At 43.5% G+C, this 26,187-nt stretch overlaps 1 protein-coding gene across 2 annotated transcripts; it reads left to right on the top strand.

Moving 5' to 3' along the window:
• Positions 1-23,176, top strand: LOC147903863 (uncharacterized). Of its 2 annotated transcripts, none has more exons than XM_087401740.1 (8): positions 1-971; positions 1,105-2,426; positions 2,594-2,906; positions 7,586-7,843; positions 17,404-17,577; positions 17,685-17,864; positions 21,303-21,416; positions 21,624-23,176. In XM_087401740.1, exons 1-8 carry the CDS (start codon positions 180-182, stop codon positions 22,011-22,013), a joined length of 3,543 nt encoding a protein of 1,180 aa, XP_087257866.1. In that variant the 5' UTR covers positions 1-179; the 3' UTR covers positions 22,014-23,176. The 2 variants fall into 2 exon arrangements, with proteins under 2 accessions (XP_087257866.1, XP_087257857.1); XM_087401731.1 differs by having other exon boundaries at positions 1,099-2,426; positions 21,624-23,175.
• Positions 23,177-26,187: the final 3,011 nt, after the last annotated feature.

The raw sequence follows: 26,187 nt of genomic DNA, 5'->3' as shown, positions 1-26,187 counted from the left end.
TACATTTTCTTTGTTTTGGCCCTAAATTGCTCGATCGCCATAGCCAGAATTGAGCAGGTCCTTCGCCATAGCTAGACCTTCTTCTTCCTTGATCCTTATTGCTTCTCCTCCTCCCCTTCGTCTCTCCATCTCCATAGCCATGCCCCTTGCTCCTCCCTGATCCTTTCTTCCCCTTCGCTATGGTTCTCGGCCTCGGATCGCGTTCCAAAAAGGGTCGCGTCTCCTCTTCTTCCCCTCACGTCGTCGAATTCGACCTCCGCCTCCATGAAATCAAGCCCTGGTACGGATTCCAGCCCCCCCGCGCGGGCTCCTCCGTCATCCTCCGATGGAGCCGCGCCGATAAGCTGCTCGGCAGCTCCAGGAGCGTCTCTCCCAAGCTCGGTACGGCCGCTGATGGCGCGAGGATAGTTTTCAATGAATCGATTCGCATTCCTGCAGCTTTTAGTCGCGATCCTTCAAGGACGAAGAAATCGACAGTGGATTCGGAGAAACCTCTCTTCTTCAGTCTGCTGGAGACGAACAATCTGAAGGGGCAACCTCTAGCTCAGGGGTCTTTGGATTTGGCAGCATATGTCTCGTTCGTCGGGACAAAGACGATCGCCATTCCGCTAAGCTTCTCGAGAAAGGTCTCTACCAAAGGCGGCAGTTCGCATTTGTACCTTACAATAGGACGGCATCAAGACGACACGAATTCCAGCTCGGGCGCGGTTGCTTCGGAACAACGCTTGAATGCATCAGTATCTTCAACTAATTCGGCTTCCAGCAGAACGTCGGACGCATCATCCGCTCCGCCATTGGACGAGGAGACGCAGCAATCGTTGGTGGCGGCATTGTTGAGCGACGAAGAAGATGAGATAGCATCCTTTACGGACGATGAGATCTCCCACGGCTCGGCTACATCCCAGGACAATGTGAGCATTGCAGGTCGTTCGGATATCAGGAACAATCAGAGTTTAACCAATTCACACGAGGTGAGTAGTCCAAAATGCGATCGCAAGCTGTTCGTAGTTCTCGCGTGGCGAAACCTAGACCAAAATTTTGTACGTCCTTTGGTTTCATCAGGTTCTCCGATGAATAATGCAACGCCATTTGCCGCAGGAACAGAATGACCCGTCCAACGTAAGGATACCGAAGCCTGCGATATCCTCTCTACAAGCCTCACCCGTAAAGGCAGCCGCAGCCGCAGCTGCGGCTGCATACGCTGCAAAGCGATCCTTCCTGTCGCGGGATACGAGCTCGTTTGCGGTTTCGTCCTACGATTTGTCTTCGGAACCTTCAAGTCCTGTGGACGATGGTTTTTTCACCCCTGCCGTTCTTGGCTCCCGATCACCCAACGTAGCTGCAAAAAGTCCTGTCGTTGCCAGCTTTTCTTCTTCTCTCGCATCCGTGTCGATTGGTGGCTCAGATTCCGTCGGCAATAGTCAAGCTGCGAAAGGTACGGAAGCGATCCATGAATTGCAGAAAGAAGAGTCGCAGATTGTGATCGGACAAGAACAAATGTCCGAGGTCGGGAGTACAACAGTCAAACAATTCGATTCTGCTGGCGGTGCCATCAGAAATGATGTTTTGGTTGAGAAACCCAAAAAGAATGATGAAAAACGTGAATCTGAAAGCACGTCCTCAAATACTTTCGTTGCTCGTGATGAAAAAAGCAGCAATGCTACTACAAACAACAGCAATGCTACTACAAACAGCAGCAATGCTAGTACGGGAACGATTCCGACTGACGCAGCAATGGTCAATTCTATTCTTGACAAGGACGGTTTAAAGCCTAGAGAAACATCTGAGAGACAGGGCACCAAAGTGGGATTACAGAACATTGGGGATACCACCAAGGCAGATTTGACTGCATCAAACTTCGCCGTGAAAGCTAATGCTAGTCCAGTGGAGCAAAAATTAGTTCTAGCAAGGGATCCTGAAAAGGAAAAAGTTTCGGAGAAACTCAGACTTGAAGGGGGAAAATTAACCGAGGATAGGTATCAGAGGAGAACTACTGTTGAGACAAAGTCAAAAGTTGCACCGAAGGAAGATAGTGCCCCTGAAGAAGCCAAAGCGAGGGTCTCTAGGAGCCCTGATCAGAATCGTGAGAAGCTTGACAAGAAAGCGGGAGAGGAAGCCAAGAAGAAACTTGCCCTTGCTGAAGCCAAGGCTGCTGCTGCAGAAACAAAAGTCCAGCAATTAGAACTGCAAGCTGAGAAGTTGAAAGGGGAACTAATAGATGTTGCTGCTGTTGAGGCTGCCTTATATTCGATTACAGCAGAACATGGGAGTTCATCCTTGAAAGTTCACTCCCCTGCCCGCAGGCTTGCAAGGATTTACATTCATGCTTGTAAGCACTGGGGTCAAGAGAGGAGAGCAAGCTGCGCCAGAAACACAGTTTCAGGACTTGTTTTAGTCGCCAGGGCTTGTGGGCATGATGTTCCAAGGTCTTTATCCACTTTTTGCTAGATTGCACATTTTTTAAAACATCAATGGCGATGGGTGTTGGATCTTTATGCTTAAGCTGTAGCCAGGTGATTTTTAGAGAGTACTATTTGCTAATAAAAGAAAAGATCCTGTGAGTTTTCTGGTAACTGTTATCAACCCAATGCAGGTTAACCTTCTGGTGGTCTAACACAGTTGTATTGCGGGAAACAATCTCAATGGCATTTGATGTTTTGCCATCATCACCTGGACTAGAGACACCTTCTCACAGATCCGTGCCAGGAGCCACAAGCAGAGAGAAGCAATTGGAAGCAGGACATTTTGTGGCAGTTCAGAGTGATACAAAGCTTCATGGTCTCCAACCGGTCCACTCTCCTGCAGCATTTTCTGAGGACTGGAGGGAGCCAAACACTTTCACTGCAGCTTTGGAAAGGGTGGAGGCATGGATATATGCTAAAGTGGTTGAATCGGTATGGTGGCAGGTTTGTGAACCGGAACTTATTCTTCATAACTTCAACTGAATTACATTGAGAAGCCTGTAATTGTTTCTCCATTCCACACCTTTTTTCACAGAAAGGTATGTTGTGATAAGGACCTTCTACTAAAGTTAATTTATCCACGTCAACTTCAAGCCAAGGTAAGCCACCCTGTTGATTCTGTATCCCACTTTGGGAAGCATTAACCCTCATTTTCAAATGTAATCCAAATTCAAGTCACAGCATTTTCAGATGTCTTTCTTAAACAGTACAAACATATAGTTGAAATCATATGGACATAAAGGATCCTTGTCTGTGGGTGTGCGTACTCTCCCCTCTACTTTCTCCTTTGTAGTCATGGTTGACCAGATGCATGCCTCTTGGGAGGCTTGAAGGACCTTATTCTTTAAGCAAAGAGAACTGGACACAAAGTCATTGGCTTTCTTGGTACACTTTTTGTTCCCAATTTTGGGTTTCCTTTACGACAGCCATAGGCAGCAGATGGTGTCGTTGAAGCCAACCTGACCCTTTTGCATATGAGCCAAATGCCTTTGCATGATCCACTAGGCAAGCCTCAACAATGGATCCATAACGGTGGAGGCATGATACATTGGAAAACAGACCTATCAGATCAAAGATCCAGCTCAAACTCCATGTACATAGAACATCGACCTTGCATGAAAAACCAGCCTTGATGTCATGTGCATGGATCGTACTAGCTTTGATAGCTTGGGGAGGCGAGGGGCTAGGCAGGTGATTCTCAGGTTCAGTTGCAAGGGCAATGGACGAGTTAGGTTCCAGCTTTTTTTAGCAGTGCTGAGCTCGAGCCTATATAAGGAGCCTAGGGGTTCAGTTTTCAGGGATGCAAATCAGCAAGCTATGCTCTTCCTTCCTGCTGGTCTAGATCCTGGATCGTGTTGCAGACGCACACCCGCTTTCTAGCGTAGCCGGGATCCCCTAGTGTAGTCCTGAGGCCCTATGGGCGTCTCTTGGTGGTATGGGACGCTAGGATGGTTGTGGACTGGATGGATGTAGATGTTCGTGCCAGCAGCCCAGCCTGTGGCTCAAGGGGATGTTCGGATTCTACGGGTCTTGGACTCGTGAGCATCGTGGTTGGGTGGTGAGCTTGCCTTGGGTGTTACTCTGACCAAAAAGCAGGGTTTCTTTTTGCCAACACTCAGCCTGATGGAAATCTCCTCCTCTCTCAAGGTAGGCGCCTACATCCTAGAGCACCTTTGGGCTTTCCAATCAGAAAGCTCCACCTTGAGCCTCTTCTCCCAACCAAAACACATCTCCAACCCTAAAGTTCGTCTTCCAGACACCCTCTGAAATCACATGCCAATCTTCCCTCAATCTGGCCCCTTTCCTCTCCAATGAAATTGACTACCTCCCTTCCTATCCGGCGCCAATCCCAAAAACTTAGCCAAGACACGTCCTCCCACACATAGATATTACTACATCCCTATTTGGGTGACGAGATTCAGCAGTCACTAGCCAAGGGACAACAAAAATGAAATTTGCACGCACTCGGAAGAAATCGCCTTCACCTACAGCAAATTCACCCTCCGGGATGGGCTACGCTAGAAAGCAGACGCGTGTCCGCAACAGGGTCCAGGATCTAGACCAGCAAGGAAGAGCCAAGGCTCCTTATATAGGCTCGAGCCCAATGCTGCTAAAAATAGCTGGAACCCTAACTCGTCCATTACCCAATCGCATGCCTAGACCCTAGACTCCCTAGGCTATCAAAGCTAGTCCTATGTGCCTAAGCACACGTTAGATACGATCCATGCACATGTGATACCAATTGACACAACCACGATCACTCTTGGAAATCCGCTTATGTTCGAAAGGTGTTACATCCTCCACCTGAATGAACATTGTGACCTCAACATTATGATTTAAGGGGAAACATGCCCTGGTCAGTCACTTTTGAAGCAAGTTATGTACCTCCCTGAAATACTAATCAGGATAGCCTCCTTTTACATCTCTAGGCATTTACCAGCGTGTTCAATTGCCTCACATTCCATCAGAAACTGGTCTTCTAGATCCTCAATTCGAGCAACATGTGCTGTCTATCGCCTTCACAAATGGCTCTGGATCCTTGACAACTATTCTATGTTGGACATGGTTAAATCATATTGGATCAACGACTCTTATCTCGAGGCTACTGGGTGTAACCACCAATAACAATTCTTCTTTCAATAGATCAGCTGTCTTTGATTCCGACTCTTCCTTCTTGGACTAGGGCTCCACATGGACAGATTACCTCCTTTCCAGCACAGCATGGATGCTCCTTTCTCTCCCCTCCTATCACACGAGGTCAACCAGGTTATCCGTGAGGATCTACTACAGCTACACACATTCCGGACTTGGTTGGGCCGGAGTGATCTTCCAGTGAAGTTGGGCTTCTACAGAGATCACCTCTTACATATCACAGTGGAGGGTTTCATTGATCCACCAGGATACACGCAGATTCACCTACCCCACTTGCTGAGGATCTCTCTTGGGCAGTTCCGGGTCTCTTCACACAGACTTCATATTGAGAGCGGAAGAGCAGAGCGGTTACCCAAGGAGAGGTGCATATGCACACTGTGTGACATGCAGGAGGTTGAGACAGAGGAGCATTTCATCTTCAGGTGTCCTGTTTACTATGAGATCCGAGGGCGTTTCTACTGTCTCTTCAAAGATAGCTATGGGGTTTACCCAGACCAACGATGTTTGGCTGGTTTCATTCATGAGGTGCTCAGACACCGCGATAGGATACTCCGAACACGGAGACAGGAGTAGACTACTTCCTTGATTGATACCTCTCAGAGCTCTATCACGGAGTTCTTTCAGCTAGATCACATAGACCCCCATGAGGTGAGACCTCCACATGACACGGAGCCTATGACCCAATAGCTCAGACAGAGGGTTGTCTCATAGATCATACTTGGGGACATCCCCTCCTTGTTTAGGGTCGGAGCCCGACTGACGGGGGTCACAGTGGCCTTGGTTAGACGTAGAGCTACGACCAGGAGACGTATAAGAACTGCACCCTTGGGGGGGGGCGACATCGCTCTATTGTTGATTTCATGCCTCCACTTCCACAGCCTCATCCATCCTGATGTCCTATTGCTGCTGCTGATGATGATGATGATGATGATGGTTATGATGATGTCGACGATGATGCTGAGATTGATATATATAGTCGAGATATGATGTACTTAGGAATTAGTACTGCTGCCATTTTGCATTTTTTTGCATTATGCATTGGTGTGGATGCTCGTTTAGTAGCTCCACTACCACAGCTCATTGTATCAGATTTTTCACAATCTCATAGACCCATCGGTCTTTCGAAGACTTTAATAAACTTTCTTTCTTTCTTTCTTTCTTTCTACTGCCTTCTTCTTGCAATCTTGCAAAAGTTCTTCAAGTCAATGACAATAGTAGGATTTTCTCTTTTTCTCACTCCTATTGTCTAAAGAGTTCTCGTCCCCCAAAAAATCGCTTTTGTTTTGTTTACTCTTGCCAGGTTTGCTTTATTCTTCTTAATAGAAGCAATATATCCCTTTTCGTCCTCGCCACCTTAAACGTGCAACTTCAACCTAGCTTTCTTTTGGAGCAACGGAGGACAAACCTCCTCAAAGATGAAGAGGTTTTGACCTTTTTGCAATCCTTGCTGATGAATGGCATGACTAATTGATTGTTATCAACCTTTCAGCAGCCAACTACCGCAAGTTGGTCCCTGAGAACTTTCACCTAGACCACTCCCTCACCTAGTGCCAACATGAATAACTGATTCTGGAATGTTGCAGTGTTGGTCACATACGAATCCTTCAATATCTTCTAGGCCTCACAAGTGGTGCCAATTGAATGCATGGAAGAACTAAATCTGAAGTCATCACAATGATCATCAATCGTACCTCAGCATCCTAGAGCACTAATCTTTCACCTCCATTGGATCTATGATCTTCATGGCTTTGAATGCCGCATCCTTCTGGTCCACGGGCTTGGTCTTGACACCTTCTACAATTCAGAGCACTCTCGCCACCAGTCCAGATTGGATAATCGCTCCCATCCTAGCAGTTGGGAATAGCCCTGGATGCCTCGGTAGCATTTGTTTGAATGAACGGATTAGAAAAGAAAAATCGTGGGCTGTGCTTTAATACTGCATAGAGAAGTTGACCAATTTAAATAAACAAAATGTTTAGGCTAGGCTGCAATCACAATGCAAGAAATTTGGATGACTTATTATTCAATTGATGTTTCTGCTATTAGTGGATATGGCCTTGATGAGCTTCTATCATTGTACAAAGATTCTTGGGTTGCAATTTTATGGAAGAAAACCAACTGAAACGATTTTGAATATCTCCACTAGTATTGGGTATACCAAAATTCTTGTGTTGTACTTTATTATGTAAAGAGATTCTGTGTAATTTTTTTTTGGTTAGTTATTTTTTTGTTGGGTGGCTCAGTGGGGTAATCTCTATTGCCATTCAAATCAGATACTATCAGTTGAAATTAATTTGTAAGGTTGAATATATTCTAGTCACATGTATTGAATACTATCAGTTGAAATTCATCACTTGCTGCTAAATGTGATTGCTCAGGGCAGTAAGCCACTTGTTCAATGTGAAAATGCAATACTACTCTGTTTTTTTACCAAGGGTTAGCACCCAGCTATTTTTAATGGTGTTTTGCAGGTATTGACACCACAAATGCAGCAGCCTGTAGATGCCATATTGTCAAAATTTGCTCAAAGTGAGGGAGTTGGTGGAAATAGTAGTCTCCATGGAAGGAAAAATGGAAAGGGATTGGCTAGCTCAGAACTCGGGGATGACAGGCAAGGAAACATTTCAATGGAGATATGGAAGAAGGCTTTTTTAGATGCTTATGAAAGATTATGTCCTGTTCGAGCGTTGGGTGTTGAGTGCGGGTGCCTACCTTTGCTCAATAGAATGGTAAATTGATTTATAACTCAGCTCTTTTCTTCGTGTTGTCCAAGTAATGGTAGAAATTGTTAAAATAAAGTGTCTTAATATTCTGCTGATTATTTTTGCACAGTTTTCAAGTTACCTTTTTTCAAATATATTCGTTGTTGTCATACTTGTTATCATCATTATTCTATACTTTGAATGCCATACAGCAATGCTTTACTTTATACAAAAGCTGCATATGTCTTTCTTTCATTAATACTTTCCAATCTCTATGTTTGTGTATTATATAGGGGGACGTAATATCAGCCTTTAGTTGTAAGCCAATTGTCCTACTACAATCAATCACCTTTGCAGTGCTGACAGAAACTCAGTTCGAAGGCCTTTGTAAAATAGATGCTCAAGTATGTATAGTGTGTGGATTTGTATGTGTGAGGTCATATGTTTATACTATGGTCTACACCCACTGTGGGACGCTGATGATGTCAGGGGGGATCTCATAGTGGCTAGTCCCTGCTATGCATGATGGAGTTTATGGTCTTCAACCCTGTGCGTGACTATCATGAGATTGAAACTGCACTATTTGTTGTGTCTTTAGAGGATGAGTTGGGGCATGTTCCTGGATTCATCCAGATTTATATATCAATCAGCCATTGATACATGATAACTTCAGGAATCTCAGTGTTCTACCAAGCATCTATATTCACATTGGAAAATAAATATCTTTATCATTTTTATCTAGGGGGTAGCTTAAGACTACACCATAACAAAGGGAAACATTTGTAGAATTTGAGAAGGTTGATTTCAAGATGGTTATGATGTGGGACATTGGTCGGTTGGGATTCACATGCAGATTAAACTTGATGATAGAGACCTGACTGTGCAAATTCGTATCTCCTAGATCAGGTACATGGCCGTAATTCAAATTTTTTCGAAACCAATGATATATTGCCTGTTGGATTTTTAGCTTCAATATTCGTGGGTCTGCATGTCAGAGTTTTTCCTATCAAACATGATTTATAAAGGTAAAAAACGAAGCTCTGAGACAAGTCTGATCATGCACATGCTGCATTGGTCGCACAATTCTAACATTAGTCATACCATGTCAGACACTTTTTGGTTTAGTCCACTTGCGAAATCAAACCGAATAAAAGGTAAAATACACAACTAAGAAATAGAAATATGATGTGAAACTACAGCAACTAGCTTAGCGCAGAATTTCAAATTTTACAAGTCACCGCATGACATCTCTACAGGAACCCTGGCTCCAAGCTCCTTTGAAACAGCATGACAGAAGGAGAAGGCATTGTCGAGCTCTATTACAAATTTTCTAAATAAGAAAAAGATGGCAAGATGACTTCAATACAACAAATAAATTCCTCTTATTTTTTCTAGTAGTCATCACAAGGTGAATGTACTTTAGCAACTAGGTTGAAATAAGTAAGCTGGATAATGAATACCAGTTTGAGAGCCATAATAAAACTAGCTGAAGTACTAGGTCTCCATTTGGCTGGAGTTAGCTAGTAATGAGCCTTAGGCTGACTAGGAATGTGAAGCACGCTCGAATGCATTAATGAATATAAATCATATGAGCTATTGACTAACTTGAGCCACTAGGAATTTAAAGCATTTTCTTTTTTGAATGTATCATTTTATTTTTCTATTTCAAGTGTCAATAGCTTTCCTTGAGCTAAGTGTTTGAAAATTCAATCATTCTCGGGCCTATCTTTCTACGTCCATAGTATTTTGAAAATCTGTTTTGGGCTCATTCTCTGTGGGGGGTGTATCAGCGTGATGTATTCAGTTGTTGGGTCTCATAGGCCTTTTAGGATTCTGTAGATGTTAATAAATCCTTCTTTCTTTCTTTTCTTTTTCTCTGTATAAGCCGATTAGGTAGTGGTTTACAGGGGAATAGTTGAGTTTATCAGCTCAGTTAACTTGTAATAGCACACCATGCATCTTTGTGGGTCTATTTGTGTGGCAAACACTGGGAGCTCGTCATTCTCTAGCTACTTCTTGACTTCGTCTAAAAGTGCATCTTATGATAGAATAAGGACTTTTGAAGTCTTATGGGTACTTTCTTGGATTGGCTTTCATGATAAGTAGCTGTACTGTATGTAACTCTTAAAAGATCAATAAAAAATAATAAGATGGAAACTGTCAGCCCAAATGATAGGGTAGAAAGAAACCTTCAAAAGTTCAACATTGGCTTCCCCCCGAACCGTCTTTTAGAAGCTTTGATAAAATACAAATTCAGCAATTTGTGAGGGGTGAAATGAAAAAATGCTAGCTGTCATGCGGCCCACCTCTCAGGGTCGCAGCTCACTGCCTAGAGTACCCTAGAGTGGGCGCCAACAGCCAGGGGGAGGGGTATACAACCAATGGATATAAAGACTAAGCCTTGCAGAACCGCTCACGCCTTTTGGTGGTCGTCCTTGAGTCCTCTGTGCTTGCTTCCATATGGTGTGTAGAGTGTAGATGATATCATGCCAAAATACTGACGTGGGTGGTTGCCAGGAGGGTCTGCTGCCTCCCAAACCAGGCCACAGTGGACTACCCAAATGTGCCAAGCTGTAATGCTAGAAATTGTCTCCTAGACACTATCCTCCAACAAGGGCTTTGGGTGCCATCAAATCAAGGGGGGCCCTCAAGCATATCCTGACTAGTGACCTTCTCCCCATCGATACCCTGGCCAGTATCTTAAGAGAGCCCAATCAGTCCGTTTGGGCCAAGGGCTAGCTCCATAAGCAGCTTGAGGTGGTAATAGCAGGCTCCTAGTGTTAGAAATAATCATAACAGAGGTACACGCAGCGGAAGATAGATAGATCATAGAATAGCCCAGGAATGAGTATTTTTTGTAGTGCAGGAGGGGTTGCCGGTGGGGTGGGCCTAGTGCCATAGTTAGGTGGCACTTAGGGTGGACTATAAAAGGTTGTTGGCCATGTAGGTGTTGCATTAAAGTTGGAGAGTGATTCCCTAAGCCGTGATATTGTGGTTGATGGTGTAGGAGATTTGGTTCTTACTTAGCAAGAGTTAGGAGCCACGGAGGCCCTACAATTTGGGTTTTCACTTGCTTTTGCATTGAAGCTCATTGCCTTCGAGCCTGCGGTGCTTGTGTGTATGGGACCATGCACTAAGTCTATACTTAAGGTCGAGATACCAAAAGAAATTCACAATAAGGTAGTTGCTAGGCTAGGTATAATGTTATTGGAAGCACTATCCTCCAGCTATGCTTCACATCCTAGCACTCTACCAGACCTCAAGTGCATGTGTTGGTCAATCTAACAGCAAATGGCTACAATCAATTTTGGTCACCATGCAATTGTGGCCTTAAAGTAGTGAGTCGATGCATTAGACTTAAGGCAGTGAATTGTAGGTCACTGTATTGTGTTAACGTTAAAGCAATTGGATACTTTAAGAAGTGACTTGTTTATAGCAGTAACTTAGAAGTCACAGCATTGTCCTTGAAGCAGTCACAGAGTGGTGTTGGGGGTGGAATCCAAAACTTCTTTTTTTAGTGTGCTCAACAGCCAGTAAATATACAATGCTCCAAGAGAGATATAGAGCCAACAAAATATATTTCCGTCCAATGGACACAATACAAAAGGAGTGTATAGAGTCCCACCAAGCATGGCCCTCTGTCCTTACCAAAAGGATGCTGTCCTACTACGTCTGGCACTTCTAGATCCCCTTCCTGAGCTATGTCTGCAGCAATTCAGCTCCCACTGGACCTCCTGGATGTAGGCCCAGATCCTTGCTTCTCTGCTGCTCCAAACTTCTCCTGGATGTTGCTGCAGTGGATGAGAAATGAACTCTAAGGGATCCTGGGCTGGAAGCTCCCCAAAATAGGCCGACGCAGTATGGGATATAGCCGACCCAGCCCTGTATAATACCGCCCTTGGTCTGTATAAACCGACCCACCAGCCCCTTGCATGGGAGTGTGGGGACCTGACTTGGGTCTTCTGGCTAGCCGACCTGGTTTTCCACCCAACCAGCCTTGGTTGGGTCCTATATAAGGGCAAGGGGACTGCCCATTGCAGCCCCTTTTCCTGCTGTACCTGTCTCTTCCTGGCCGACCTGATCCAGGGCCCTTTTCTTGCCCTGATCTTCTCCAAACAGGCCGCCACCTGGGCGTCTTCTGTTCCGGGACCTGCTCCTGCCTTTGGCCCGTACCACAAGTTCCCCTGCTCCGTACTGTTGGGGCAGACTCCCAAACAGCTGCATGGCAGTTCCGTACTCGAGCAATCCAGTGCCACCATCTTCCAGTTGTGCCCCTCATAATGAGTGAACAGCCTGGGGTCTTCCAGGTACCATGCTCTCAAGGTCTGTTTCAACCTGTCCTCCTTTTGGCAAGGTCCGCAACTGAACAACCATCTTGAAAACAATGTCCCAAGAATATCTCAAGATAACCTGGACCAAAAGTTCCCACTGAGCTCTCAAGCAAGTACTCCTTTGGCTTTAGTACACCTTGTCCATAATCACCTTCCAGCAATTTGCTTCCGAAATTTGAAGAAGCACCCATACTTCCCCTTTTGCCTTCCAAGAAGGCACATTCCTTCCTTCCAATTTTGCATTTCCTGAGACACATGAAGATCAGATTCTTCCCATAGCATGCTATAAAGTCTCAAATCAATGACATAAAGTACATACTAGAATGTCGGCCTGCCTATGTGATTACAAATCATGCATCTCATGGAGGCTCATTCACCTGCCGTGTGTCTTCCTGTAATGCCCCCTTTTGAACTACAGCATCCATTTATCCTTGAAAGCCTAGGCCGTTCCTTGGAATCCTCCCTTACATCAATACTATCAGCCAAGCACCTGGAAGAGTCCGAGGACTCAATGCTTTCCTTCACCTTCACAAAGGTTTCTGACAGCTCATCTGCCCTCATCTCAACATCAGACATCCTCACTGTAACTTTTGGGTCTGTATCTTACATCAGTGACACATGAAGATGTCACTTAGAATAATGCTTCATTGACTACCACATTGGCTTTGTCGGAATCCCCTGATTCATTCTTGTTCTGCTGATCCGCCTTTTTCTTTCCACAATTCTTCGCAAAATGGCCTGGTGTATCAAAATAGAAGCACTTCTTCTTCTCCATCCCCTTTTGCTTGCTTTCTGCAGTGTCTTCTTCGTTCTCAGAGCCGTCCTTCTTGGGCTTGCCACCGCTAGATTTAGATGCTCGTTTGGGAGAGACTAGAATGAAATTGTTTAGACTTCACAAGCAGTTGTAGCTTGAATGAAGAGATTTTGGAGTACTTTTTTATTAGCCTTCTCCTGTAGTGCTAGCCTTCGTCGAGTCTGCCCTTCACCTCTGGAGTGCCGATAGAAACTCAATACAAGGATGTAGGCAGAGGCTTTGAGACGCATGCAAGCTGTCCATTATAGAGAGAACGCCCTCAAAAAAGATTTGTCATTCGTAGACATACTGAGGGAGTAAGAGCCATATTCCCCTTGGATGGTTAATACATATGAGTACGCTCCAAATATAGTACAACAGGGGAGTGATGGCTATCATTGTACCTGCTAGGATGTATGCGAACCCCCCTTTGTGTAGGTCCAAATACATAGGTGTGGAGTCTCTTAAGGAGACCATCTTGGCGTGGCTGGCTGAAGGAGAGGAGACCATCTTGTCATCGCTGATCGAAGGAGAAGGAGAGGCTGGTTGGTAGTTAGGTATAGCTGGCTCTGGCCATGTGTCACACCCTCAAAGGGTGAAAATAAATTGCTCCCAAGTGCCTTGCTCTGCCCACTAACATGACTAGGAAGGAAGCACCTCCTTGCTTGTCCTTGTCAAACTCTATATTGTTGAAATCACCTAGTCCACGCCAAGGAGATAGTTTTTGAGCTGTCTCTAGAATGGGCTCCTCTACTAGCGATTTGCTCTGCTTGAAACTTGGGCCAAAAACGGTACTGAAAAGATAGTGATGCCATTTACAGATCTCATAGTATACCGGCCATATGAAAGCATAGTGATCCTCTATCTTGGTCTCCTGCATATCATATAAAGTGCAAATCCGTCTCTCGCATAGGATGTCCTCTGCTCATCTTGTCTCAACCTGTAGCATGTGTGAAGATACTCGAAACTGACCCATCGAGATCCTCAATGCACGAGGGAGATGAATTTGGGGTGTAGCCCCCAGTGGTACGATGAACCCCTCTTCTAAGATCTATAAGCAATGATCTCTATAGAAGCTGAGTTTCACCGAAAGCTCAGTAGGTGCTAACCAAGACCTAAATATGTAGAGCTGCGATGACCTGGTTCACTCCTAACAGGCAAGCAGCCTCAAGGCTATATTGAATTTGTCTATCTGTAGCCGTAGTCCTGTGAACCATTTGCGTGTTTGAGCATAGCCACTCCTCTGATCCCCCTCCGCCTCGAATGCCATAGATTAAGTCAGGGTTAGCCATGCAGTCTGCGTTGTCAAGCTGTTGTGGTATCGAAGTCCCTGACCCTATGGAGATAAGTGACCACCCGGAAGATTGCATCAAGCTGTAGAGGGTGGCCCCAAACTCTGCAAGTATGATCTGATTCTGACCAATGGCTTACTGCGGATCATCTAAGTGGGAAGTACAACCTGAAGTCTCTCTGTGCAGGACCAATCTGTCTCCGAGAACATATGCTCTTGAAGCATCCAAGAATCTTCTGAACGCCGTTTTAACTCCCGTCTCATAATCAGCCTCTGCAGCAGCTACCAACATACATGGTCATGAAAATCATGCACATTCCCACTCTCTGCTGTCCAACTTGCGGGGAGGGCGATGAAGGGAGGAAGTCCCCCCCCCCCCCCCCCCCCCCCCCCCCCTCAAACTCTCTTTTATTCCATGGGTTTTTCGATATTAGTTTCAACTCGGGTGTTGATCCTGCTTAGTGGCCCCACCCATTCAGGTTTTCTCATTGTATGTGGTTTTTCTAGTCTCATAGACCCTTCGGTCTTTCAAAGACTTTGATAAACTTTCTTTCTTTCTTTCTTTCTTTCTTCTCGTCCATTAGCTACTTTGCAAAATTCCTTTCCTCCAAAACTATGGGGTTAACAATTTATTCAGAACCACCAAAACTGTACGTAGTTATTTTCTTTACAAGACATTTTGGCCATTTTTGATTAAAGCAATACACATACTCTAGAAGAGTATGTTTATGAGCACAAAATTCTAACTCTTCTTTTGGTTCAAGCTCGTTTGTTACCTGAACAAGGTAACCAGATTGACCTATTGGATTACAAGCCACATTGCAATAGGGTCCTTGACCAATAAGGTGACTTTTGCTGTGAGCAACTTATCCCTATTTAAAGCATCTCTGCTGTCCCCAACACTAATAATGGGCAGGCAAACCCCTTGCCTGCCCGCTGACCTAGCGTTCATTCACCCAATCATGTAGATATATGCTGAACCCTTGCCCTACTGCTGACCTGGCCTCCATATCACCCGATCCCTTGGTGGTAATGTCTTCCCTTGGCCAGGTCTTTCTCCCTGGCCTAAGAGCCCTTTAAAGACCTCTTCCCTCATGCCTTCGAGACCATGTGGCTTGGCTACTAAACTGTCCATATGGCAAGCTCATATGATGCACTCATGAAAGCCGGGTATGCTGCCTAAATGGCAGCCAATATTTTGCCCACTTGGCACCCAACACATGCCTTCAGATCTGCCCATGTGACAGCCAGATTTGCTGTCCACATGGGAGCCTATGTGCTGCCCATATGGCAGCCAATCCATGGTACAATGGTGTGCCTCCATGTGGCAGTCCAGTGTGGATTCCCTACCATAGGGCTATATGCAAGGCCACGGTGGCTCATGCATCAGACCCCTATCTAAGCCTAAGGTGTCATGCTTTCATATGGGGGCTCACATGTCGGGCATTGATTCATAACCTCTGACACCATTAGTGGTTGCAATTGCTGAAGGGAATTGTTGACACCAACTTTGGCAAGTTGTGGCATGGATGTTTTGGGCATCAAAGCATGATTATACTCTGTGAAATGCAAAAAAAAAGGATGGTGGAAGGCAGACATGATGGGCAAGCAAGCATGACATCCTTTTCCAAAGGGGCGAAGGAGGACTTGAGGGAAATTATAATCTCTTAGTGGGCAGACATCATTTACCTTCTGAGGTTGCAGCCTTTCTTTTGGAACTAGAATATCAATGGCAAGAGTAAGAAACGATAAAGAGGTGGTGCAAGGATGGGGGATAGTATTGAGACGACTTCTCTCAATGAATGATAGAAGGAAATTGCAGGAGGAGATGTCATACTACAGGCAAAGAAAGGGTTGTTTGGTTTGGAGGATGCACAGATTGACAGGTTTAAGATTTCCTCCATTCGTTGGTGGGAGGACTATGGAGCAAATGCTTCATTGTTGCAGAGTTTGATCATTTGCATACTCAACCAAGGTGTTACCTCTTCGCAGCTTGAGGGCTTGTGGAGCAATTTCGGAAACATCGCATCTGTATTTGTTAATGCAAACATCCATTTGCTTAACAAGTTTACGGCGGAGTGCTTTCTTGACCATATATTGGATTTTGACCTGACGAGGATGATTATAGTGATGTAATAGAAAATGCTTCTGAGCATGAGATGATGATGAGGTGCAGGACCATGATGATGAGGCTCAAGAGGAGGAGGGGAAGGCCTCTGTTACTATGCCGCCTTCAAGCCTTTAGGGCTGATTGCACAATTCTCTTTTTTTTTCTATATATCATGTACTTGACTGTCTAGTCAATTTTTTCTATTTTGTATTGAGGGCTTTAGGCCCAAGGCTGCAGGTCTGAGGCATGGCCTGCTTTTATTGTATTTTTCACATTTAAATGCTCTACGATTTATAGTATTATGGCCCCTGCACCTCTATGGCCTTATCAATGTACATTTCACTTTTCTATGGATTTTTGTGTGCTTTTAAAAGCTTAAAGCTGGAATGGAATATTTAGAGCTGTTAAAGCTCTCTGATCTATGGAACATTTAGAGCTGTTAAAAGTGATTTTGTTTTCAGATTTTGGTATAGTTCCATGTGGTTTGATGACATGTCATATGAAAAGTGGTGTTCCTGTTCTGCCCAATCATCTAGATTGGTGTCCCTGCTCCTGTGGTGCTGCTTCTCCACCTCCTGCTCTGAGTTGGAGCTCGAGCTTGCCCGTATGACGAGCCTGGCTTTCCCTTACTCCCTTGCAGGTGTGTTGGAGCGAGTCTCCATCCAAGTGCTTGCTAGAGATACTGTCTTCCCTGCCACTATAATTGTATAGTAACTGCACTATATATGTTGAGGGCAATTTTGAAGCTGGTTTGATTTCAGCAGATTTATTGTTGGCCTTGGATGTTAGTTGACACTGCCTCCATCTCTGGAGCAGGAATTTCACTTGTTTTTGCTGGACCATAATAAATGTCCCAGTATTCACGTTAACATATCCTGATCTTTGTCATATCTACAGACAGTGATGACTTGATTAGGCTTATGATAGGAATGAACAATTTGAAGCAGTATCAATAGACTTTTGTAAAGTCAACAATGCGCACTTTTTTTGTTGTTGGGTTTGGGAATGCGATTGAAATTTCGCATTGGTTTTGACACGAATTTTTAGTTTCTCATGAGACAGGTTTTAGAAGAATGTGTAATTAGATTGGATGTAGCTATGTTCAATGCCATACTCCGTGGATACGACGATGAAGCACCTACTGATCCTATTTCTGATCCAATAAGTGATGCTCGGGTTTTGCCTATCCCAACTAGCAGTTTGAGCTTTGGAGTAGGGGCACAGCTGAAAAATGCGGTATGCCTTCAAGGGACTTCTTATCTATATCTTGAAGTTTCCAACTTATACTGTTGTTCATTAATTGTACTTTGTTATGTATTCCACCCTTTTTTGCAATGTTTCAGGTTGCTACCCTATCTGCATGGCTTATAGATTTATTGAGCAAAGATGCCGATAACATAATGATTGGCAATATCCCAGAGGAGGATGAGAAAAGTTGGATTTTGTTTCCTTTCTTAAAAGCAACTGCAGATTTGTTGATGGTTCCGAAAGAAATGCTCATGGAAACATCTTTGAGAAAAGAGGTATCTTTCTTCGTCTCAAAATCAAGCGAGTGTTGGTTGATAACATTGTTATTTTCCTTTTATGTCTTTTGCCATTCCTTCTTAGTACACAACCACATTCTTTTTAGATGTTTCAAGCGGCATTCTGAAATCCCCCAAACTTGTCCCATTGCATGGCACACATGCAACCCCCCTGCCCCCCCTTCCGCAGCCCCTCAAAGATTGCATTTCTCTTTGTGCTCCTGTCCCCCCTCTGTCTCAACAGTGTAGAGCTTGTTATTATGTTATATGTACTGGTTTTGCTGTCCTGAAGCAGACCTTTTTTTAAATCATCTCTTAATTCCCATGTCTGATTCTGTAGCAGACCCTCTTAAGAGCATCTCTTAATTTCCATGTCTTTTGGAACTGCAATAAATTTTTTGTGTTGAAGTGATTCGGCTGGAAAACATGCTAATAAATTCTGTAGGAGAGAAGGCGCTTTTCTTATTGTGCTCGGAGACAGATACATGGGATCTTAAAATGGAAAAGATTCAGCAGGGGTAGTACCCTGTGCAATATTGGTGCTTATGCTGTAAGTAGAGAAATGAAAATAGACAAATATCCACAGATGGTGGAGAAGTTGCCTACAGTAGGGGTGTGAGAGAAAGGACAAAGGTCATATGAACAGACTTCTTTTCCTTCCTAGATGGTTTGCTAGTCACAGCTCATCTCCATGGTGCAACTGTTCTTACCGCGCTTTAAGATTTCCTGTCCATTTGTGCCAAAAAATTTATTGCTATCTCTTGCTTTAAGGAAGGTCGGTGGTTGTTTAAGGAGGCATCCTTATCAAGCCTCTTCCTAGTATAGAGTAGGCAGGAATGTGCGCTCGCATGTGTGTGTGTGTGTGTGTGTGTGTGTGAGAGAGAGAGAGAGAGAGAGAGAGAGAGAGAGTCAGAGAAAGAAAGAAAGAAAGTTATATTAACGTCTTTGGGCTCATGGACCTATGAGACAGTACAATCAACAGAATAGCTCATACAAGCCGCCACGGGCTAAAGCAAAGGGCTCACTAAGGCCCTTGCTGAGTGCTAAGCTAAACCAATAATCTCAAAAAGTCAAATGCACACTCTCAAAGCTCTCAGGAGACTCCAGTAGGCAGTGCGAAATCTTTGAGGACATATCCAGGAGTCGTGGTATCTCTCCGATAAGAAGTGAAGATGTCACGTATGTGTAGCTGTCGAGCTGTCTCCTAATGTGGTGGGGGTCGTGGTCTCAGGACCTCTATATCCGATGGGCAGCATCAAGGGTGACACCTCAGTTTGGTCGGTCTCCTTTGAGTAAAGCAGCGATGAGCTGAACCTTTATCGTGCATGCTCTGGTTCTCCTCTCTGTGTCTCCCTATCCTATGCTGTGTGTTGTCTCTACCCACAGATCCAAGCTGCCCTCATGTCTGTTGTCTCCTCATCCTCTACTCCAATGTGTCCTGGAGCTAACTCAAAGCCATAAAATCAGTGACGTGTCTCTGTGCTCAATCAGTGTCACGTGGTGTTGTCTCCTCCTCTGGTGTAGCAAAGTCTCCCTGAGCTGCCACATCTCCATCAGAAAGAGACCAACACACACCTGATCAGGGAAGTGGATCAGTCAGGAGAGTGGCCCAAATCCGCACCCCTCCTGGTAGAAGTAGTGGTAGTGTCCTCAGATCTCATAAAAAGCTAGGCAAATGCATAGAAAGTGCTCCTTTGTCTCCACTACTATTAGCATGCATAACCTACAAATCCGCTACTCTCTAGGTGTGCCCATGGCCCTCCCTGCCTCGATCGGCAACTGGTGTGACGAGACTCGCACCTGTCCTATGGCAATGCTCAATGCATGGGTAACTCACCTGTCCTCCAGATACTGGGGCGTGATGATGAGGCCATCATTTGATACCATCAAGAAGTGATCCCAATAAAATTGGATCTTGGTAGGGAACTCTTGGTCCCCCCCTCCCCCCCCAAAAGTCCGTGGTGTATATAGCTGAAGTAAATCCAATCGTATGATACGGTTTATCTCATCCCGTGGGATCTGGAGGGATGGGGAGTCCAAACTATACTAAAGGGGGGGAGACGGTCCATCTGAATGCCCATGCTCTGAGATCGAAACCATTTCTGAGTTTGTCTAGCCACCGTCGAGCCTGAGATCTATACCAGCACGGGAGCTTGTTAGCGTCAAGGCTAGATCATGCGTCCCATACCAACCCCCAAGCCAACAAGTCATCCACACGAGACATCTATACCATCAATTATCATGGGTCCATTGGTATAGGTTCATAATTTTAACTCTCTGAAATTATGATGCATCCGCGGTCGTGTCCTATACTAGTACAGACTCTCTCTTTGGATCACTTGTGATGATGTTACCTGACATACATTAGATCCATATCGGATCTATGAAGCTGTTCAGCTAGATTCGAGAACATCCAACATGCTCTTCTCTTCTCCATAAAGAATAATAATAGTGCTGCCTTGACCTGTATAATTCTCAAATACCAGCCTTTACAGAGAGAGGTAAGGGGTGAAAACTCAGTCAAGGTCACAACTTGGGTCCTCAAAATTCACTCTATATCTATTTCTGATATGAGTATCTTTGTTCACGTGGTTGACTCTCAATCCTATCCTTGTATCCTGAAGATACTGGAAAGATTCTCGACCATGTCGATTATGACTTGTGAGTTCAAAGCTCACGCTATTTGCCAATTTACAATCAGTTCAGGTGGGGCACAATTGCAATTGGAATTCATCGTCGACACTTATAATTTGCTATCAGCACAATATCGGACCTAATTACAGATTGCAAGTGACAATCTTCTCAAGGGGTTTGCTTGTCAACGTGATCGTCGATCTTTATAGAGGTTTGACAATGCAATCTTTCACCCAAATACTCTTGGCTGCAACTGTACATATCACAAACGACACACTCACTTTTATAATCACTGCTTGGATCTGCTCTCATGCACATCTGCTCCTCCAGCAGGAATAGTCGATCCTCTCAATAGGTTGCAATCGTCAATCCTCTGAAAAGATTCACCCATCAACACAATCATCAATTGTATGGTCTGTTGCTGTGTCTCTACAACCCATCGTTTGCACTCTTGCATATCCATTGTTCCCCAGGGATTTTGTCCTGTTGCCCTATCTCACACGTCAGATGATGGGTTTCAGCACATATATAGCTTGTTATCATGTTATTTTGTTAGTTGAACATTGTACAGGGAGGGGGGTGCATTTTGCAAAAGCCTGTTTTTAGATCCTGTTTAATATGCTGTTATATTGACTCATTTTTTTCCCCAACTTGATTTTATGTTTTTCTCTTAACTAAGCCTCGATGGCATCTGCATTTTGTTTGGGGGTTGGGGAGAGAGAGAGAGAGAGAGGACCGGTTAGAGAGAGAGAGAGGGTTGGTTAATGCTTATTTGATATTCTACTTGACATGGCTACTGAACAGGTTTGTCCAACTTTGAGCTTGCCTTTCATAGGAAGGATTCTCCTAAGTTTCCAGCCAGATGATTTCTCTTCAGAGCCTGTCACACCTGAACTGCTCGAGGCCATAAATTCAGAGGCAAGTTTCTTTATTTGTTTGAGGAACTTTGGAAGGGAAGAATCCCATGATGATTTAGAAGACTGTAGGGATAGAGATGCTAAGTGCAATTCTATTAAACCTCTTTCTGAAGAAATCTGTCAACAAACAAGTTAATTGTGAGAAAGGTTTTGTTGGTTCCATCCAGTGTTCTCCGTCTGATGTTTTCTATTTGCGGAGATGTTTCAGATTTCTGCAGAGAACCAGATACAGGGAGATACAGATTACAGTGGTAGTTCACAGCGAATTGCAACTGCACCATCTGTTATGTATTCCCCCCCTCAGTCCAGCTTGGTTAGACATTGGATAGGAGACCCAACTAGTCAGTCTCGGTTTGGCAGGAGTAATTCATCTGTGCTGAGGAAAGGCCATACAAGTGATGATGAGATTGATGAACTGGAATCTCCGATTCCATGGCTTTTGGAAAACACGGCACGATTGATATCAGGTGGCCAGAATGGATTGGTTGCTGGTCACAAGGACGGTGGTTATACCAATGGGAAGTGGCAAGAGTCTTCCAAAGATGCTGGCACAAACCGTCGCTTTCAGTTGCTTCGGGAAGTCTGGAATGCAGGTTGACTCCTTCAATGACTTTCAACTGGTGCGGAAGTTCCTTAAGTCATGATTTTCAATGCTGGCAGCATGGTTGTAAGTGCAAGTGCTTTTTAAATCATTATACTACCAAATCTTGTTCTTTTTTTGCACAAGGTAAACATTGATAATCTTTGTAAATATACGTGATCTGGTTCTTGAAAAGAGATGCTTCACGATGTTCATACTTCTGTTATTCCAGCATTCATCTGTCATATAATGCTACCTTGCAGTATTATGTAATTGATTTGCTATGCTTGAGATTATGAGTCAGACAGTCAAACAGGCATGCTATCATGCACCGTTGTAATTCCTTGGGTCAGCATGGTGGTTGCTATTTGGGTCACTGTGTACGATGAAAGAGGCATACTTGCCCATTGAACACACCTAAAGACCTGAAGCAAAGCACAATATGTCAGAGAAGACATCTCAGTGCAGGGATGAAGCAAATTCTTGGTGTCTTTCCTGCCATCGAAAGCCTTTAACTACTATCCATGATGAGAAGAGTAATAAGCTATAATGCTCCCAAAGTCTCATTTTTTATCCCCTTCCTGCAAATACAGCTCGAAATGAAGTCCTTGCATGCTGTGCTGAAGCCACGGACGCGGCAATAGTTTTATAGGACAGCATCATGCCTGGTCGTCTGGCAAGGATTAAAAAATCTGGGTTATAGATGCAAACAAGAGATGAAGGATACATGTATTGTCTCAGCTGCAGAAGAGTAAATTGGTGGTTTCACGTAGTACAATTCTAATTGATTGGGAGATGATAATCTATTTAGAAGAATGAATGCTTACTTATGAATCATATGTGATGCTGCCCAGCAGATCAATTGTTTTTACTACATTTCTCACAAATAAAGTCTCCATAAAAGGAGGAAAGTTTGTGCTGCTATGGCACGGGTGTTTCTTTGTGGTCATACGTAAAGAAACCGCCATGATTCTGATTTACAACAAATTTTTGAGGGGACCTACTATGTGAAAACTAGCACTAGTTTTTCACATCATCTTTGTTCAAGGTGTCCGATGATCTACAAAGTCCTTAATGAACTCCGTGGCATTTGAGCTTTCAGTTTTTGTCTTGTGTAAGGAAGACACTCAATGAATTCTTTTTGGGCAGCCTTCTTAGCTTTATGCTTCAGAGAGGGGCAAGGTCCAGGGGTCTTTTAACCCGTTCTTGATTGAGGAAAGCAATGGTAGCATTAAATTGCTTGATAATCTATTATTTTAGCTGGTAGGTGTTGTCAAGGATTCAACTTCTTGACTTTGCATTTGGCATGGAAGTCATTGGGCTGTTACTCATATAGTTCATTTCATGGGCAATCACTTAGGGAGTAAGGTCTCCACTCTCATAACATTGTTTTTGATGCCATCCATTTTTAATAGGGGTCTTGCCATGGCATTGGGGCTCACCTTATAGTCAAGTTAGATGGTGTCGTGTGGTATTCATTTGATTGAAGACTACCCAATTGCAAGATGGCCTCGAAGAGGCTGCACAATAGCATATAGATATCATAATTTATTGAGCATCAACAACAGCTTATTAGCATATTACTGGTCTCTTGCATCGTAATTAAGTGTTTCCTAGTATTTGCGATAATGTGGGCATTGTGCTTTTCATTGCAATTATTGTCATAGTAGCTAGTCCCTGCTATGCGTGATGGAGTTATGGTTTTTAATTGGTTTTTAATCTTATGAGTGACTATCGTGAGATCGAAATTGCACTATGTTGTGTTTTTTGGGAATGTTCTTGGATTCATATAGGTATATGCTTCTACCGTATTAGCGGACATGCCAATTTTACCTTGTGAAGTTTTCGCCCAAGTTGCGGCCTGTTGGTATTGCAATAATTCTTTCTATCTAAAATGGTGCGTTGCCCTATCAGCTAGATTTGGATTTAGATGCTCATTTGGGAGAGACTAAAATGAAATCGTTTAGACTTCATAAGCAATTGTAGCTTGAATGAAGAGATTTGGAGTATTTTTTGATTAGCCTTCTCCTTTAGTGCTAGCCTTTGTCATGGTTGAGTATGCACTTCACCTCTGGAGTGTCGAAAGAAACTCAATACGAAGACTTTGTATAAATGGATGCTCAAGTATGTGTGGGTGTGTGGATTTATATGTGTGAGAGCATATTTTTATACTATGGTCTACACCTAGTGTTAGGCATTGATGACGTTAGTGGTAATGTCATAGTAGCTAGTCCCTGCTATGTGTGATGGAGTTTATGGTTTTCAATTTTACAAGTGACTATCGTGAGATGCGAAATTGCACTATGTTGTGTTTTTAGAGGATGAGTTTGGGAATGTTCCTAGATTCATCTAGGTATATTGTTATATGTTTGAAGAACTTTTAGCGACAACATTGAGATGTGATCATCTTGATGATATAACACCTTGAGATAAGGGATTTATTTTCTCTTAAATGTACATTTTCTTAAGTTAATTCTCCTTAAGATATATTAGTTAAAAATCATGCTGTGAGTGCATGAGTATGTTCTTTTTCTAATTCCAATTCCATCTCTTTTGCAACTTAACTTTAAATGTAGCATGTAATGCTTTATTAATATAAAGCAAATCATCTTAGAATTTTTCACAGGTAGGCTTAGATTTTCTTAATGTTGGTCATAGATAAAATTGGGCTAACAAAAGTAGAAAGTGGCTTAAGCATAACAAGCTAGCTAGTTTCTTAACCTATAGGACTTTGAAATCCCTTACCTATGAGAAAGTATTTCTCAAAGCTCTTACTTGAAATGATGTAAAGTATTTATAGGATCGCACCAGACATGGTGCGGGTTCTATTTAATACTTTGGTTTAATAAGAGACACTTAACTAAACGTGTGTCATTAATAAAGTATCATGGGTGATGTCATTTAAAAATACTCACATTAATGGATTGTCGTTTGTAAAGACCATTACTTAGCATGATTGGCTAATCATATGATATATATCATTGTGCTAAGTATTTGACTAATGGTGGATTAGTTTATTGAGTACAGGAAATGACATGGACGGATGGGAATAAACACGCTCAAGGGAATAAAGGCTAAATGCCATGGTTTTGTGCTAGTGCTATATAATGTGATAAATGACCAAGGGTCATTACATTTTCGGATAAGGGAGAGTGATAAAAAGCCTTTTACTTTTGGCATGTAATTTTAGATGAGTACGTGATAAAGGAGTGACAAAGAGAAAAGTAGTATGGTAAAAGGATGCTCAAGAGAAAAGTATGAAAAATGAATGTTCAAGAGATGTATACGTGACTTTGTATCAATGGCTCATGCTCTTATTGAAATATTATAAATACTCTTGGTGTGGGATCACGAGCCACACCCCTCGAGCAGAAAGATTGTATCTAGTGATTGCCTCTTGTTTTTTCATGAATTTTTGTGCATATTCGATTTTTGGTGCTATTATATGTGTTAGAATTATTATTCATGTTTCAGTGGTATCACAGCTCTTGCTACGCTCCACGAGAACCTGAGATTGAGAGGTACTTTTTCAAGGAATTATTAGGAAGAGAGCTGAAGGAGCCATCAACTTAGATTTCGAAAAGGGAGCTCCAAATGTACTTTGGAGAGTGGTAAATATGAGTCAAATTTTTGGGGGGCCTTATGTCTTTGATTATAGTCTTCTTCATTTGAAAAGAAAATAGACTTTTGTCTCTTTTACGAACGCCACGCGATGAGCCACTTCTTGATCTCTTGCTTCGCCGTTCTTCTGTCTCCTTGTTCCATTGTTTTAGCCTTCAAGCTTCCCTCCAAAGCCTCTTCAAACAAGCAGAAACGGATCTTGGAAGAAATTCACTGCAAGTAACGATTCTTGTCACAGACGGTTGCGCGTGGAAGGAGAAGATCATGGCTTAAAAATTCAGCGATGAATTGGTCTCTAGAGTCGGCTATAGGGTTTTTAGACCCTCTGAATGCATTCCCTCGGTCCGTTTGAGCTATGGTGGAGCAAATGAGCGGGTTCAAACGCGCCTTATCAAGGAAGAAAAGCTCATAAATCGTTGAAAAAGATGATAAGAGCAGTTTCCAGTGATAAGAGAAAGAGAATTGGTCTGATAAGCTATCAAAGCCCTCAATAACTTATCAAAGCCCTCTACTTCTCTTCTACCCTATTTCCGCACTATTTCCCTCATATCTCGAGCATACGGATAGCTTC

Source organism: Dipteris shenzhenensis, chromosome 3 (assembly GCF_047967505.1).
Source record: "Dipteris shenzhenensis isolate YYH24624 ecotype China chromosome 3, Dip_SZ_1.0, whole genome shotgun sequence".
NCBI lineage: Eukaryota > Viridiplantae > Streptophyta > Polypodiopsida > Gleicheniales > Dipteridaceae > Dipteris > Dipteris shenzhenensis.
The sequence above is the reverse complement of the archived record's forward strand: the minus strand, read 5'-3'. Positions and strand labels throughout refer to the sequence as shown.